This window comes from Cavia porcellus, unplaced genomic scaffold, assembly GCF_034190915.1.
Source record: "Cavia porcellus strain 051 isolate PalLab524CR breed Dunkin Hartley unplaced genomic scaffold, mCavPor4.1 scaffold_24, whole genome shotgun sequence".
Taxonomy (NCBI): domain Eukaryota; kingdom Metazoa; phylum Chordata; class Mammalia; order Rodentia; family Caviidae; genus Cavia; species Cavia porcellus.
Window position 1 is genome coordinate 14067887 of NW_026947507.1, and position 16337 is coordinate 14084223.

At 43.5% G+C, this 16337-nt stretch overlaps 3 protein-coding genes across 4 annotated transcripts in view; 2 read left to right on the forward strand and 1 right to left on the reverse strand.

Moving 5' to 3' along the window:
- The first annotated feature begins 5315 nt into the window (after nucleotides 1-5315).
- LOC100722626 (putative claudin-24) lies at nucleotides 5316-6373 on the forward strand. Its single transcript, XM_003469113.3, has one exon. It carries the CDS (start codon nucleotides 5316-5318, stop codon nucleotides 5976-5978), a length of 663 nt encoding a protein of 220 aa, XP_003469161.3. The 3' UTR covers nucleotides 5979-6373.
- Nucleotides 6374-7472: 1099 nt separating this feature from the next.
- LOC134472666 (claudin-22-like) lies at nucleotides 7473-8425 on the forward strand. The gene has a single exon (XM_063234693.1). The coding sequence runs from the start codon at nucleotides 7473-7475 to the stop codon at nucleotides 8133-8135; it is 663 nt and encodes a 220-aa protein (XP_063090763.1). The 3' UTR covers nucleotides 8136-8425.
- The window catches only part of Wwc2 (WW and C2 domain containing 2), a 221514-nt gene continuing 213559 nt past the window's right edge, over nucleotides 8383-16337 (reverse strand). For both annotated transcript variants that reach the window (XM_063234691.1, XM_063234692.1), the window contains exons 22-23: nucleotides 15384-15511; nucleotides 8383-12173 (exon numbers count right to left, since the gene is read on the reverse strand). In XM_063234691.1, the coding sequence (XP_063090761.1) occupies nucleotides 12107-12173; nucleotides 15384-15511 (195 nt within the window). In that variant the 3' untranslated portion in view covers nucleotides 8383-12106. The remainder of the gene's footprint in view (nucleotides 12174-15383; nucleotides 15512-16337) is intronic.

Here is a 16337-nt window from a genome sequence, read left to right on the forward strand (position 1 = left end):
ACTCTTCAGAGCTGATCTCACACATTATTTCTTAAGCATCAGTCCTTTGGAACAAAATCTCTGCTGAAGCCACAGAAATCTTAGATAAAAGTCCCTGTCAGACCCACCCCATGCCACAAGTGAGCTAGGGAAAGGGCTTTTGAGCCTCCTGCCCAAATCCAGGCAGCACTCACAGCGGAGGCTGGACTTACACTCACTGCCTCCCCTTTCAAAAGCCATCTCCTGAAATGGACTAAAGACCCCTGGAGTCTCTTGTGACAGAGTTGTTACATGGGGGGCACCACCCGCAGGCCACTCAGACACTCGCCCTCCTGTCTGGAGCTGGAGGGCTGTAAGCACGAGGCCTGGAAGGGCCCCTGGCTTGCTTGCTCTCCCAGTTCTACACACAGAGGCTGTGCTGGGCCCTCACTGGGTGCTCACCTGGTTCTCCCACGATGTCCTGAGCAAGATGGGTCAGGCCAATGGGAATAACTTCTGGCGTGACTCCTGGATGTCAAGATTAGAGACCCAGACAATCAGTGTTAAAGTATGCGCAGCAGCACAGGGTTAGACTTGCATAGATATTTCTTCTTATAGTTTCTTGGTGTACTTTAAAATTTAATTTATGTTATGTTTACTTTTCTCCATCGCCTAGAACTGGGTCAATTTTTTTTCCTCTGCCCCAAATACCCTTTGATGAAAGCTTCCGAGATACCTGATTTGACAGACTGCCAATTATAAAATAAAGCTAATCAATTCAAGTAATTGAGAAATACTTTTTTTTTCTCCCTTTAACCCCAATGTCCTAAATGTCAGAGGCAAACTGGTGAGTTTGGGGACAGAACGGCATAAGGAACCACTTCTGCATTTTGGATACAGCAGAACAGCAAAAATCAAGATCCAGGTGGGATGGGCAGGGTCGGGGCTGGATCCAGACCAGGCCCTTCTGCCTTCTCCGACGCCCTGAGGCTGGGCTTTGGGGTGAGTATCCAGTTGGCTAAGGTTCTAGGGCAGTCTCAGACCCTGGTTCTTCAAAGTCAGGCTTCCTATATTCTTGGCACTTACTGGAAAAGCCTGCCAGCCTGCTGAATGCTGCCCCGGGCTCCTGAGAGAGGCTGAGTTTGTCACAGCAGTGTGCCATGGCTGTCTCAGGTTCACTCAAGAGAGATGACTGTTTCCATTTTTCAGGAATCCCAGGACTTGATTGTTAAACTGCCACTAAATTTTGAATCACATAAACCTGTAATTAACCTGTGTGAAAAACAAAGGGATTTACTAATATTTAAAACTTATCATTTCCTAAAAATTTTGCCTCATTCTGCTCTGCCCTGTGCTCTGGAGGTTGTTTGTGCCTCCTGCATCTACACAACTGAAGTCCTGGCAGGCGGCTGCACTCCTAGCTCGGTACTCAGGGCCTCCTGTCCTCGTGGAGAACTGGCCGGTTGTCCTGTCCTTCCCAACCCTGGAAGCTGGCAAAGTTGAGAAGTGGGGCTCTTACAACACAACAGCTGCTGGTGAGCACTTCAGTTCCCAGATGGAGGCAGCATCCAACAGTCCACTGGCACAAGCCCTCAGATGGCTCCAAGTCCTGGGCTTTTCTTCACACAACACTGCTGAGTACGGGGGCAGGGGTGTCCAGGCCAGCTCTGCAATCTCCCTTCACTGTTACTGTCACCTAAGAGGATTCGTCTAATCTCATCACGGTATTACATAAATATTTGTTGAGTGCATTTGAGATATATGCATGCTACAGGGTTGTGAAGGCAGCAAGGCGTTTTGTCCTTATCAGTGAGCTTAGCAGCATTAGTAGTGAGAGTTACTATTTAGCAGGACAAGAACTATATTAGAGGTTTCTTCCTCCTCTCCACCCCTTTTATCCCTCCCTCCCTCTGTCCCTTTTCCCGCTTCCTTCGTTTTTTGAGAAACCACAGCTATGTTGTTGTCTAGGCTGGCCTCAAATTTCTAGGTTCCCCTGGCCTTAGTCTCCAAAAGAATAGATTTTAAAAAGCAAATTGTGTCTGGCAGGGAGATTCCCTTTGTCTCTACTGATTCATCACAATGATGGGGAGACCTGAGCCTGTTAGGGAAAGGACCATGCTTGCCCAGAGTTTATGCCTGGAAGCAGGGAGGGAGGCAGGGAAACTCTCCCCAATGTTGTCACAGTGCCCTCTGGTACCCCACAACTCAGTGGATGTCTTTCCTGCAAACCAAACCAAAGCCTCCAGTTACTGCTCAGCATAGGCGCTGGTTCCTGGCCCTTGCCAGTGGTGCCAGCCTCATGGAGAGGTGAACTGACTGCTGATGCTTGAGGGCTTTTCAAAGAGTAACTCTGACAATAGGGGATTTGCGCCTTTCTGGTGACCCTAGAGCCTGAAGCTGGCAAATGCCACTGTATGCCTGTGCCCCTGCCTCATGGCCTTTCAGTCCCGCTCTTCCCGTGCACCTGCCTTTGATGAGCAGAGCCTGGGCAGTCCTCGGCCTCCTTCAGCAGCAGCCAGGCCCTGGTTTGGCTGCACATGGCCTGTCCCTGTGGCTACTGGATCTTGGATGCCACAAAAAAGTCATCACTGGAACCACCAGTCAAATGCAAAAGAATCATGGCACACCATTGCGTATAAACCTTACTTATTTGTAGTCTAAAATGCAGACAAGTTGGTGCTGAACATTGTGCCCCACACTGAGCTTCACTTTCCCTGAGTTCCCTCTCTCTGTATTCTCGAGCTGAGAGATGGTTTCCCTAGCTATAGTCTGGGGCTGCAATGTCTGCAAAGGCTATGTTTTGCAGGCTTTGTCTCCATGCTGGTGCTATTGAGAGCAGTGAAACGTTTATGAATAAGGCCTGGTGACAGGGCCTAGGTCACTGGAGAATGTTTTCAAAGGAGCGCATGTGACCCTGGTCTCTTCCTTGCCCTTCTGCTTCTCTTGCCACATCCTTTCACCATGATGTGTTGTCCTGTCACAGCCCAAAACGTCAAAACAGCAAGTCAACACAAACCTTTTCTCTTCTTATCTCAGACTTTTGTCACAGTAAAGAAAAACTACCATCTTTCAGGAGCAATCTTTTCTTTCAAGACAGCTCTCCTGAAACAGTCACTCTTTAGTGGAAAATTCAATACATTGTCTTCTTATTTGGGATTTTCCTTGCTTGAAAACATGGATTTGCACCCCTACCTCTAGCGTGGTCACTGGAAAGGCAGAAGCCTGAAGATGTGGGGTTGAGAGGAATGAGTACGTGGGGCTCCTTCTGCTGCATCAGTCCTGGACTGGGAGGAAGGGCAGAACCAGGAGCTGAGGGGCAATGGTGCCAGCTGGCAGTGGTAAGAGTTGGTGCCAAACTTATCAATGTCCACACACTTGGACAGTATGACTGTGACAGGTCTTCAGCATGAAACCAAATCAAAGAAAAAGACCATCTTTTCTATGCAATACTTACTATGTGTCACCTAGAATACAGATTTAGTCAATGGTTTAAATAATAGGAAATCTGATTTTAAATGCTTTAGGAATTGATTTAGGAGGATGTTGAGAAGTTACCAACTCCTATCACAGCAGAAATTTCCTCCATGACAACTCAGGAAGGTGATAATTACCTGATGCCCAAACACCTCTGAGAGAGAGCTGTCAACCTCACACAGCAGCTTATTTTTATTTTACTTTATTTTCAAAAAATATCTCATTTCAACAGCCTTCTCCCCACTGACTTAAAATGACTGCTCTCTAGATCTTTGATCCATGCACACGATCTCTGGGAGGAAGCTTGAGCTCACCATCTTCCCATCTCCTGACGACAAGGCCCCAGATCAGTCTTCATCCCATCTATCTCTGTGCGTACAGATGGTCTTTCAATACACGGAGGACATCAAGAAAGAATTCACTTGGTGGTAGACTCCCATTTTATTTATTTTGCAGACTAAACCCAGGGCCTCATGCATAGTAAGCAAGTTCTCTATCAATGAGCTATGCCCTAGCCTAGCAAACTTTTTTTTTTGGTACCGGGGATCGAACTCACGACTGCACATTTGCAAGGACAGGAGTTTATGCTGCTGAGCTAAATCCCCAGCCCACCTAGCAAACTATTTAAAACACAAAATAAAGTATCATTCTCCTAACCCTACTTTTATGCTTTTTTTGAATACACGAGGGTTCACGTTCTGTCTCTCTGGTCTCCACAGTAACATCATAAAAGATCTCTGTTGTAGATGCACTCAGTGGCCGAATACAATGGACAGTGGTTCTGCTCAGTTGTACAACCTTGCAGCCAGAGGCTCCACTTAAGGAAGCTGTGTGACCCCTTGACCATCAGTTCCTGCCTTCTCAGTGTAGAGCCAGGCAATGCCAAGGAGTGAGGCAATGCCCAGGGGCAGCATCCCTGGAAATCTGGGGCACATGGCCTTTTGTGTTGGCCTGCAAGGCCCTGTTCTCCAGTGGTATGTTCTCAGGTTATGGCTAATCCCCTAAAACAAGATGAAGCCTCAAAGTTTAGCCCCATTATGGATATCATTCCTGTACCTGAGACTGCTGTCTTAGAATTGGCATGAATCTTAATGCTTGAAGCCTTTGTAGCTGAAAGGACAGCTCAGCTCTGGATAAGACAGTTCCCTGAATACTAAGCCATCCTGCCTTACCTCTTTTCATGAGGATGGAGAAAACTGTAGAGAGCAGAAACTTCTCAAGACATACCCTTCCCCTTACCTGTGGGCATCCGCCTCTTTCCACTTTAATTAACCAGTGAACCAGCCTCTACCTTTCAAAGGAATCTGAAGGAAGCCACTCTGCCAAGTTCCAACTGAATCCCTGTGACACTCAAGAACATGGGCCAGGCTCTTGTGTAGGTTAAGGAAGTACAAGAGGAATAAAGATTATAGAGAAACAGCCTACCTTTCTTTACAAGCCTTGTTTTGCATCCCTGACATCTCAGATTCAGCTATTACAATGAAGTCCTGTTGTAGAGAGAGCTGGCCTTTTATCACCACTTAAAATCTAATTAATCCATATTGAAGCACAAAGATTACTGTTGTATTTTAGGGTGAGGGGTCATAGAGACCTCTTTGTTCATCCTTGGACTTATAATCATCAAGCATTGGGGATATAATTTTACCAAGCAAATTGGAAGGTAACAGATCAAATCCTTATCGGAAAACCTAACTCATAGTTTTAACAGAGACCTTCGTCCTTTACAGGAAACATTATATTCAAGTGGAACAAAAAGCATTTCAGAGAGCTCAAAGAGTTAATGACCAAAGCTTATATTCCAGGCGGCATAGGACCAAAATCACACTACTGTCAACCACAAGACAGCAGATCCTATAGGGTGGCAGAGTCCTGACATTGTTGCAATGGCTTTAGTCTTTAGAACAGCAATGCAGTCGGTTGGGCTTTCATTATCATTGCTGGGATGGGTTTTATCCATCACTACAACTTATCTGCCACACTGGAAGAACCTCAACCTGGACTTAAATGAAATGGAAAACTGGACCATGGGCCTGTGGAAAACCTGCGTCATCCAGGAAGAGGTGGGGAGGCAATGCAAGGACTTCGATTCCTTCCTGGCTTTGCCGACTGAGCTCAGGGTCTCTCGGATTTTAATGTTCCTGTCAAATGGGCTGGGGTTTCTAGGCCTGCTGGTCTCCGGGCTGAGCCTGGACTGTTTGAGAACTGGACAGAGACTGCAAGATCTCAAGAGGCAACTGCTAATCCTGGGAGGAATCCTGCTCTGGACCTCGGGAATCGTGGCCCTCATTCCAGTCTCTTGGGTTGCTCACATCACAGTGCAGGAGTTCTGGGATGAGACCATCCCAGAGATTGTCCCCAGGTGGGAGTTTGGGGAAGCCCTCTTTCTTGGCTGGTTTTCTGGGATTTCTCTTCTGCTGGGAGGGAGTGTGCTTCACTGTGCAGCCTGCTCAGCCTCAGCTCCTGGAGCTCTGGGCCACTATGCAGTGGCAGAAATAGGACCTCAGTGTTCACACCTGGACAATGGAACAGCAGATCCTCAAGTGTAAGGGCCAGCAAAGCCAGCATTATACTCTGTGTCAGCTGCGTTGATGAAGAGGTCTTTTTTAAGCAACTAAATTTGTGCTGCTTACATTTTCTCACTCAGTAATTATTTTTCTATACAGATTCTTGCCTCCTAAGTGTGGAGAACAATGAAGGGAAATTTTATGTCTAAAAGGAAACTTTATGGTGAGCATTATATAGGTATGAATGACAAAGTGTTACTGATCTGGTTATGTAGATCAACATGTAGTGGCTGTTTAATATCTTCAGGCTGGAGCTTTACTGCATTAATTTTATATTGTGAAGTGTTGTTACTTTTGTTGGTAGCTACAAATGAATAGTTTCTGTTCTCTAAAAGACAATAATAACTATCTGTTGTACATTTAATAAAACTACATGGTAAGCGAATCCCAAAATGTCATTTCCACAACAATGACTTTGCTCTTCTTTGGACAGAAGAGGCTTGTGTCTAGAAACTCCTTGGCCTCCTGTTTAATTTTATGGAGCAGAAGATCTTCTGTACATTGTGATGCTCTTTAGTTTTTAAATAATGACAAATCTCTTTAAACTTTCCTAAAAATCTCCCTACTTAAAAAGTTCCAAAGATATCTTTCTTGACATCCAGGCATTGTTACTTGCCAGAATGAAAGCTCTCCTATTCAATAAAAAATTAATATATAGAATATATATTTTAGTTTTTAACAAATGTTAATTCTAACCTACGAAGTCCTATTGCTTAATTTCCTCACAACACAGAAAGCATATTTCAGCACAGGAATAAAAAGAGTTTATGCACATGTGAATGAATTTAACAGAAAGGCATGCAGATAAATGGGCTTGATATTTAGTTCAGTATTGTTTCATATGCTATGTGGTATAGGTATCCAAGGAGATTTTTAAAAACACGCCTGACAGAAGGTCTAGAAAGATTTGTGATAAGATTGATTTATTTGGTTAAGAAATACTTTTCTTGAACCTATTTTTAAAAAAGGGTAACACCAGAATTATCATAACAAAATGCATTGAAATCTGAGAACTATAACAAGATGAAAATCTGACAGGTACAATTAGTATGACATAAAGCAGTAGGAGGTGAACCAAACCTTCAATTAAACATTTTGGCATTTACACTTCTGAATTTTGTGACTTGTTAAAAAGGCTGGGAACAACACGAAAGCCATTTATAGCTTAACAATGAAAGGGGATTAGTACTACTTGATTTTATTTCACTGACAAAGTGCCTTCTACAAAATCCAGCCCATAGGACACGAACACAATCCTGGCCACACCTTGGCATTACTGGTTTGCAGCATTACTTCCTATCCATTTCTGAAACCATTCCTACATGGGCTCAAACAATAGCAACTCTGGCAAGAATCCTCCTACACACACAGTGAAAAAATATCTCAGCTCCGCAAGTAATTAATCAAGTGTCACACTTCTTTTCGTAACACCTGAAGGGCAGCAGTCAGGTTGGCTAAAGCTTGAAGGACTCTCTAATGGCTTTAGTCTTTAGAACAGCAATGCAATCGGTTGGGCTTTTATCATCTCTGTTGGGATGGGTTTTATCCTGCCTTACAAACTACCTGCCACACTGGAAGAACCTCAACCTGGACTTAAATGAAATGGAAAACTGGACCATGGGCCTGTGGAAAACCTGCGTCATCCAGGAAGAGGTGGGGAGGCAATGCAAGGACTTCGATTCCTTCCTGGCTTTGCCGACTGAGCTCAGGGTCTCTCGGATTTTAATGTTCCTGTCAAATGGGCTGGGGTTTCTAGGCCTGCTGGTCTCCGGGCTGAGCCTGGACTGTTTGAGAACTGGACAGAGACTGCAAGATCTCAAGAGGCAACTGCTAATCCTGGGAGGAATCCTGCTCTGGACCTCGGGAATCGTGGCCCTCATTCCAGTCTCTTGGGTTGCTCACATCACAGTGCAGGAGTTCTGGGATGAGACCATCCCAGAGATTGTCCCCAGGTGGGAGTTTGGGGAAGCCCTCTTTCTTGGCTGGTTTTCTGGGATTTCTCTTCTGCTGGGAGGGAGTGTGCTTCACTGTGCAGCCTGCTCAGCCTCAGCTCCTGGAGCTCTGGGCCACTATGCAGTGGCAGAAATACACGATCACTGCCAACACCTGGAAATGAAACACACCAACCTGGAACACTAAGCCAGTGGGATCAGCAGAGTCCGCCCTTCAGGAGAAGCTTGCTCAGCAATGGATTTGGTAGGAGCTTCCGCTACATAGTCATTCACTGTGCTTTCAATTTTCTCAAATATCTTTTGTTTTTCTTGTGGCTGTTAGGTCCTTAAAAAAAAAAGTTTCTTTCTAAGCCTGGTAAATGACTTTTATTTTCTACCTGGAGACCAAAACCAATTAAGAGCTAACAGTAATCACATTCATTACTGTACATGGCTGGTTTTTTATTTTTTTATTTTTTTTTCATTTTAAAATAGACAGTGATTGCACAGAACTGGCAAATAAAACATTATATTAGTACTTATATATCTTTGAAGCAATTATTCATGTGGAAATGAATCATCCTAGCAATCAGAGACGTTCTCCTAATCATTTGCTTTTTTCAGCTAGTTAAGACAACTGACTATAATCAGAGTAATGTCGCGCTGCATATTTATTTGAAATGATGACACTTGAGTACACTAAACACAACTGCTGGTTCATCAAAGGCATTAGCACTGTGAGACAAGGAGCAAATTATCTCAATTAGAGGCCTCAGTGCCTCCACAGAACCACATTCACAGCCTTTAAACAGAGAAGGAAAATTTCATGTTTTAGAATCATGTAGAATTTGCCATATAGATGTGCTTCTGTGTCCTGTGCTCAGCAGTTCACGGCCAACCTTCCTGCCTGTCCCCCTGGCTCTGAGCAACCCCAGGGGGCATGTTAAGTCCAGGATGGTACAGTGGGCAGAGGGCCTCTTAAGGACAGCCACCTCTTCCCAAAGCACTACCAGCTTAGGTGGCACAACAGCAGGTCTTCACACGGGAGCCCTTCATCTCCCTTGCACAATGAAAATACTTCATCTTTTTATCGGCAATATATATAATCTGAACAAGAAGGATTCATGACAAACTTCTGGCTTGAGGAACTCTTCGTGGAACGCTTTATATTTGCTTGGTACATGGTTCAAACAAACTTTTGTGCTTGTGTCAACAAAGGAAATTAACTAAACAATAAGCAACACTGAAATAAAGTATTAGGCAATATGTATCTTTGTTTTTAAAAAAGCCATTTAGTTTTTTGTTCCATCTACAAACACATGGAAAGTGCAGAAACTTAATCTATGTGATGTATAATTGCCTACTTTTACAAACAAGACAAATTAAAACAGAAACACAGAATTTAACCTGATTAAATATTTAGTTCAGTCCTGAGCTTTTGATATTTAATACAATACAAAGTCATAACACAAAAAAGATTCTAAATTTTTTTAATTTGCATGGTACAGAGATTCAACTAAACTTTGTTCATTTGGCTAGTAATATTCTTTTTGTACCTGTAATACTTAAGATTCTGATATACAAAACTGTAATAACATACTGATAATTCAAAGTTGAGAACTAATTATTACATTCTTTTTACCCTGTGCAGAATAAATTCTACCTCTTCAAAATAGTATTTATAATATTAAAATTCATATTTGTCCACGTAATTTTGTGATCAAGTTAGTAAAATGTCTCATCACTGTGAATCATTTGGGTTAGTATAAATATGATGGGTTATTAAAACTGCCTATAAATAACACTATTGCTGATTTTTAAAGTGTGGAAATAAGTAATAAAGTATCAAAATAAATTTGCCTTTCATGTTAGAAATGAGAAAATTTTATAAAATAAAACCCAAAGCTTCTTGGTCACAATTGTTAACTACCAGACAGAGACAGATTTTTTTCTTTAATACTCATCTGAAACTTTTTGTATTACAAAAAGTTAACAGTTAATCTCATGAAGATTTATAAAGTTGTAAATACTCCAATATAACTTCTTCTATGTCAAACATTTAAAATGGCCAGAAACAAACTATATATTAACAGAACATAAATAAGACTGTAAATAAATAAATGAAGAAAATAAAATTGTACGGTAGAATCACACACAAATCTATAAACATTTTCATGTTTATAGACTAAGAAGCTGAAAACAGCTGACCTTCATTTAACTCTACATTAAATAAACTTGTCTTTCACATTTAATCTCAACAAGGAAGAATGGTATTCTTTTTCTAGTTTTCCTTAGTCATCCAACAGAACAAACTGGGCAGCTGTGAAGGACTAGATTCAATCGATCACTAGGCTGACTTTTGTTCAAAGCAGGGTCACGTCCAGTTATGTTTTCAAAGAAATTTGCATGTTATGGTAAAACATTTAGAAAAAAATTGAAACTATAGGCTCAGAAACTGCTTAATTTGAACTCCTCTTCTGAGAAAATAAATTTCTAATTATGTATAAGTAGTTTTAAGAAAATAAAAATTATTGCAAATGAGGCTTCAAGCAAAAGGAAGAGCGTTTTATTCTTTAAGGGATTCATCCTTTTAAGATAATTTATCTCTAAAGGAACTGATTTAGTTTGCTATATAAGATGGCTAACTCAAAACTACACTTTCCAGTACACTGCACTAATAACGGTTTAAATGGCCTAAATTTTAAGTATTTTAAAAACAGTACTTATGCTGGCAAAGCTATACTTAGGAATTAACTTTTTAAAGAGGTGCCCACATTGGATATGCTAAAATTTTAAATTGTAGGACCTAACACTTTTGTCAGTTATCTTTGAATTCATTCATCCAGGACAGTTTTTTCTTTTCTTCTTCTTAAGTAAATGATTATCCTATTATTCCAAATTAACAATACTCCCAGACACACTCTTTCCTTTGCTTCCCAATGATTTAACATCAATTATAGATAGAATCCCCTTAAACTGAGAGCTGCAACATAATTTCTAGTAGATGTCAGAAGACTGTTAGATAAACTTTTTTTTTCTTTTGGCAACTTTGAATCACTTAAGATGCAGCCTTTCCTCTGTTCTTGGCATCGCCAATGCATGTGGTTATATTTCCCTCTGCATCACTAGAACTGTCTGTACTCAGAGCCCAGGGTGGCACATGCTTCTCCTTGGCATCACCCTCAGACCCAGGAAGAGGAAACCCTGGTGAAGGCCAGAAACTCACCTGAAAACTCTTGCAAATTCTGGTCAGGTTAGAAGCAGCAGTTGAGCTGGGTGTGGTGGCACATGCCTACAATCCCAGCACTCGAGAGGCTAAGGCAGGAGGACTGCTGTGAGTTTGATACCAGCCTGGGGTACAGCATGGCCAACCTGAACTGCATAGTGAGACCCTGTCTCAAAAAAAAAAAAAAAAAAAAAAAAAAAAAAAAAAAAAAGCAGCAGGAGCCGCTTGGTTGATGCATTTGCTGAGTGTGTCTTAAGACAACTGTATTCTCACTCTGTCCTCACCCTCAATGCTAAGAGTTATAAGCTCCATTGTGTAGTCAGGGGCACTGCTCTTTTGTGTTCTTACACTGTTGTACTCAGCATTTTTTACTTTGCTTTCTCTAAAAAACTATTTTAAGAAAAAAGGTATCCTAACAAAGGTAACAGGAACGAACAGAGCACCATTTCAGGCGGCCTTGGAGCTGTGCACTCACACCTGCACCAGGTTCACCTTCCAAGGAAAGAACTGCTTTTACTTCAGAAACACTACACAACGTTGAGCCCTTCACAGTCTGCTCACAGAAAACAAAGAGAAAGCCAAGACCACCTTCTGCTGAGCCCAGCTCAACCACGAAACTCCCAAACACCAGTGCTGCCTCAATCCACTGTATGCAGTAAGGGCCACTGGCAGCACACACACGCGCACGCACACCCCCTCCACACACACACTTGGTGTACCAGCTTATCCCATTTTTGATATCTAATTTTCTTCTTTAAACATACAGGATATTACACAAAAGGTAGGTACTTTTACAAACTGACATCTGGTTAAAAATCTGGTGTGAAATAAAGTTCTTTAAGAGCTGACAATTATGTTACAAAAAACAAAATAAAACAAAAACAAAGCAAATGGTCAGTCTACTGCCCTCCCTACGAATGTGAACAGGTGGAAGCAATGTGTCCACTGTGGGGTCACACGTCGTCAGCCGGTAGAGAAGGGATGCTGATCTTCGCTCGGGTGAAGTAGGCAATCTTCTCCCTAAGGTGGAGGTGAAAAACCAGCTTCAATGCGATACTGTGAACACTGTGAGCACCAACACAGCCCCAGCCCCTCCAGCAGTATCCCCTCAGCAGGGCGGGGTATCTTTTCCTCAGACAGAACTCCACTCAGAATCTGGTCAGCTTTTCCTTTCGGGATGGCACATGAGCTGCTGCCCTGCTCCCCCTGTAAATCACCTGCAGATCTGGCTGGGGAGGGCCCTTCGAGGGTTTCCAAAAACAGGGGCAGTTTTATTCCCCCAGGGGTTTGTATTGATGCTTCTAAACCAGGTGGCAGAGGATTCAAAAGGGTCAAAGATCTGCATGGAAACTTCTCAGCAATCCCAGAGATAAACCCATGATATCAGGGAAATTCTTTAAGTTAGCATCATGCTAAGTCAGGAACCACCTGGCAAGTGCCATGGCTCAAACACAGAAGAAGGGGACGATTTGACTGTCTTAAAGGGGAAAACTGCCCTGCATCCCAAAGCAGGGATAAGAATTCACTTAAAGGGAGAAGCTGGGGCAGAATGGTTGTCACATTTGGAGGGTACTACAAAAAATAAGATTTTAGGGTTGTACAGTTACTAAAGATGAGAACAGTCTTCCTCTCTTTTTAAAAAACCTCCCATCATACCCAGCATTCAGTCAACACGGATGAACCAAGGGCATATTCCAGATATGAGACCAGCAGAGGATGTTCTGGAGGCTAAGCAAAGGTAGAGGAGAAAACGAAGAGTGAAAAAGCTGAGCACACTGGGACAAGAGGGCAAAGTGTCCTTTGACTGGTTCAGTTTCACAAGAGATGAAGATTTAAAAAGGTGAGTCTGGGCATGCTGCTGGGGGAGGCCTTAAGGTGCTCTTAAAGGTGTATAAAAATGCCTATGCTGGGGCTGGGGATTTAGCTCAGCGGCATAAGTGCCTGCCTTGCAAGTGTGCGGTCATGAGTTCGATCCCTGGTACTGATAAAAAATGAAAAAGACAAAAAAAAAAATGCCTATGTTGTCAGTGCCTGTATCTGAGGTAATATGAAGTTCATGATTTCTAACTTCTTTTGAAAAATCAGAAGGCCAGGAAATACGGGGCTCATAGTTCTAGATAAAACAAGCTGCTGGGATGCGGTTGCCCCTGAGTGCCAGGCAGCATGGCCCACGCCCCACCCTCCCCAGTCTCTCTCCACCTGTCAGGTGCCACCCCTGCCAGTGCCACATACTTCCAGGACAATGTATCTTATCCTGGCACATCATGCTCATTCTTATCACCTGCCTGGTGGTATAAATGTATTTGTTTCTTAAGAAAAGGCAGGATTGTTTACTCAGTCTTTGTTTTGGTTTCAGTAACAACTGGGAGTTGTAAGATTTTCCACACTAGACAATGCTGCTTAATCCTGACATAACCAAGGACATAGAGATTGCTATCATCATGCCATACTTCTAAACACCCAAGTAACAATAGTTCCCAAAAGTTACGGAAATGGTGCTCTAGCAGAATGGAGATAGGAAAAACGTAACTCTTTATTATCAAATGTCATGTGAAAAACTAGAAACATCACCTACCATGCCTCAGCTTCCCTTCCTTCTACTTCTGGACTCAAGCTGCCCAGTCCTGCAGTTACCTCCAGTGTTGCCTTCTACCCTTGCCCTCCCCCTGGCACCAAGTACCATTATAGACAACTAAAGTAGGTAGAAATATTACAGGCAGCCAGATGGGGCTACGCCCTCAAGACAGTCAGTGCAGAGAACAAAAGCACATTCAGCTGTGGCTGGAGGTGCATCATTGAAGGCCAGGCATCAAATACAGAATGACAAGGCCTACTTGCCTCCCCAAGGGGTAAGTGATAGACTTTAATTAGTATCACCTGGTCCAATAAAGTCTAGATAGACACCAGTCACCCAAGTGGGTGACCAGGATCTGACTCACCAGGACCTGACCCATCTCTCCCCAAAAGACCCTTGTTCTTTCCATGTATGTTTGCTATGTGACCGGCTTCCCCACTGGATCAGTATTACCTAGGCAGCTGTATTTGCAATCTACTAGTTTATCGCAGTTTTGCCCCATGCTGGACCCACCTCATGATCTTGCTCTAGAATACTGCCTTCTTACATCATCTTGGCTGTTAGTCCCAAAATTGATAGTGCCCAGCAGGCTTCCTTCCCTGAGCACCTCTTCCCATTTTCTGGCCCGTCTGTACTGGTGAAACCACCATATTGCTACAGAAGACTCCCAGACCTTAATCCTGGCTTGAGGTTTTGATTTTCACTTATGTATCAGCCATAATTACCTGTGCTGTGCTACTGCAATAGGTAACCTGCTAAGTGCAAAAGCAGGACCTGATAGCCTCTTTTTTCTGGATTCTCAGTCTCACGTCCTGGCCCTGTGAAGTAACACCCCTCCCTCCACTGGCCCCCAGTAAATTCACGGTCTCCTCTCACCAGTTTCTCCCTGGTCCTCTCTCCACAATGCCTCAAATACCTGCTCACACAAACTTGATCCCTATCACTGACGTTGGTGTTTGGAAACCTCCCTAGCTCTTTCACCATCCAGAACCACAGCACAAACCTTCGGCACAGCATCTGAGGCCAACTCTACTTGACAGGTCCACCCTGCTGGCAGCTTCACTGGCTCACAGTGGACTTGGCATTGACTTGGCTCCACTCAAACTCACCAGCCCTACAGCCTGAAGAACTCTCTATGCCCATGGTCTCCACAATAGGTTCAGATGCCGCTTCTCTACTATGTCCCTTCTAGTGTCTGCAGCCTACCTGTGCATAGATGGAGGTCCCTCCTGCTGCTCTCACAGGCCCCTATTTATCCCTGTATTAGCTTTTGCCACATGGTGTCACATGATCTGGTTGTGTGCCTGTATCCCTTGCCTCTCTGTTCTGCAGGGCCTACTGCAGTGTAAGGCTTCAGGAGTCTAGAGTGAGTAAACAGCAAAACCCCAAACGTCTATGGCTTTCCTGGTCTTCTACAAAATACCTTGGGTCGTGCTAAGGAGAGGTGCAAAGGGTACTGACAGCTGGGGATGCTGTCTTCTGGAGGAGCCAGGTTGTCGTCATGGCTGTAACTCAGCCATCACGTAACCTCAGAAAGAGGCAAACACACAACTGTATATTCACAATGGGGAATACATCTGGTATTAACTTGCACTGTACTCTGAGGGGAATTCCTGCAGAATTGCAGCAGAGCTGTGCCACACTGGGCCACTTACCTGAAGGACTGCACCTGCTGAGGCACCTTTCGGCTCTGCTCCCGGAGCCGGCACACGTCCTTGGAGACCTGCCTCATCAACTTCTCGGCATTCAAGTCTTGCTTCTGCTCTTCTTTTGTCTGTTCAGCCTGTGAAGAAAAAAAGAACACAAGAAACCCAGAGAATATTAATTAGAGGTCCTTGAAGGCTTGGAGAAGTGGGATGGAAGCCAGGCAGGTAAGCTAGGCAGCCAATGGTATCCTTTTTCACCCGTGAGGGAATCACATCTGCCCACTCATCTCACACGGACGGGACTGACACAGGGGCAAGACTGACTGTACTTAACTTCTCCATCTGCAATACACAGACTGTTTTATCCCATCTGGAAAATGTAAGAACCCTCAGGAAAGAAGCTGCAAACTTCAAGTGCTGTTTCTGAGAAATACCAGTTAACATTGATGGTGAACACATTTTTAACTTCTTCTTCATTGTTCCAATCCTTTTTCTAGGTTGGCTGCTTTAAATAAACTGCTTATTTGAGTGAGGCGTGGTGAGCATTCCTATAATCCCTGCACTTTGGGAGGCTGAGGCAGGAGTATGAAGCCAGCCTGTGCAACTTAATCACTTGGCAAAGACCTTGTCTCAAAATAAAAAATATGGGCTGGAGATATAGCTCAGTGCAGAGACTCAGGATTTAATTCTCAGTATCACAAAACAAAAACAAATAGACAAAAACTGCTTATTGAGTGGCACTTATCCACCAATGAACTGCACCTGTGAGTACACACTTCAAAGCTCTTTACAACTGGAACACACCCATGAAATGTGCACAGGCTGAAATAACAGAAAAGACATTCCAGGACTCTGCCCCATGTCACCCTTCTGACCTGCACCCCGAGCATTAGCAGCATTTTGATTTCTCACTCTACAGGCTAGTCTTCCTACTGTGTTCTTTGAAAGCATCAAATGGTACAG

Bases quoted from the DNA above. Each gene is read 5' to 3' on its own strand.
- LOC100722626 (XM_003469113.3), top strand. From the start codon at position 5,316: ATGGCTTTAGTCTTTAGAACAGCAATGCAGTCGGTTGGGCTTTCATTA.
- LOC134472666 (XM_063234693.1), top strand. From the start codon at position 7,473: ATGGCTTTAGTCTTTAGAACAGCAATGCAATCGGTTGGGCTTTTATCA.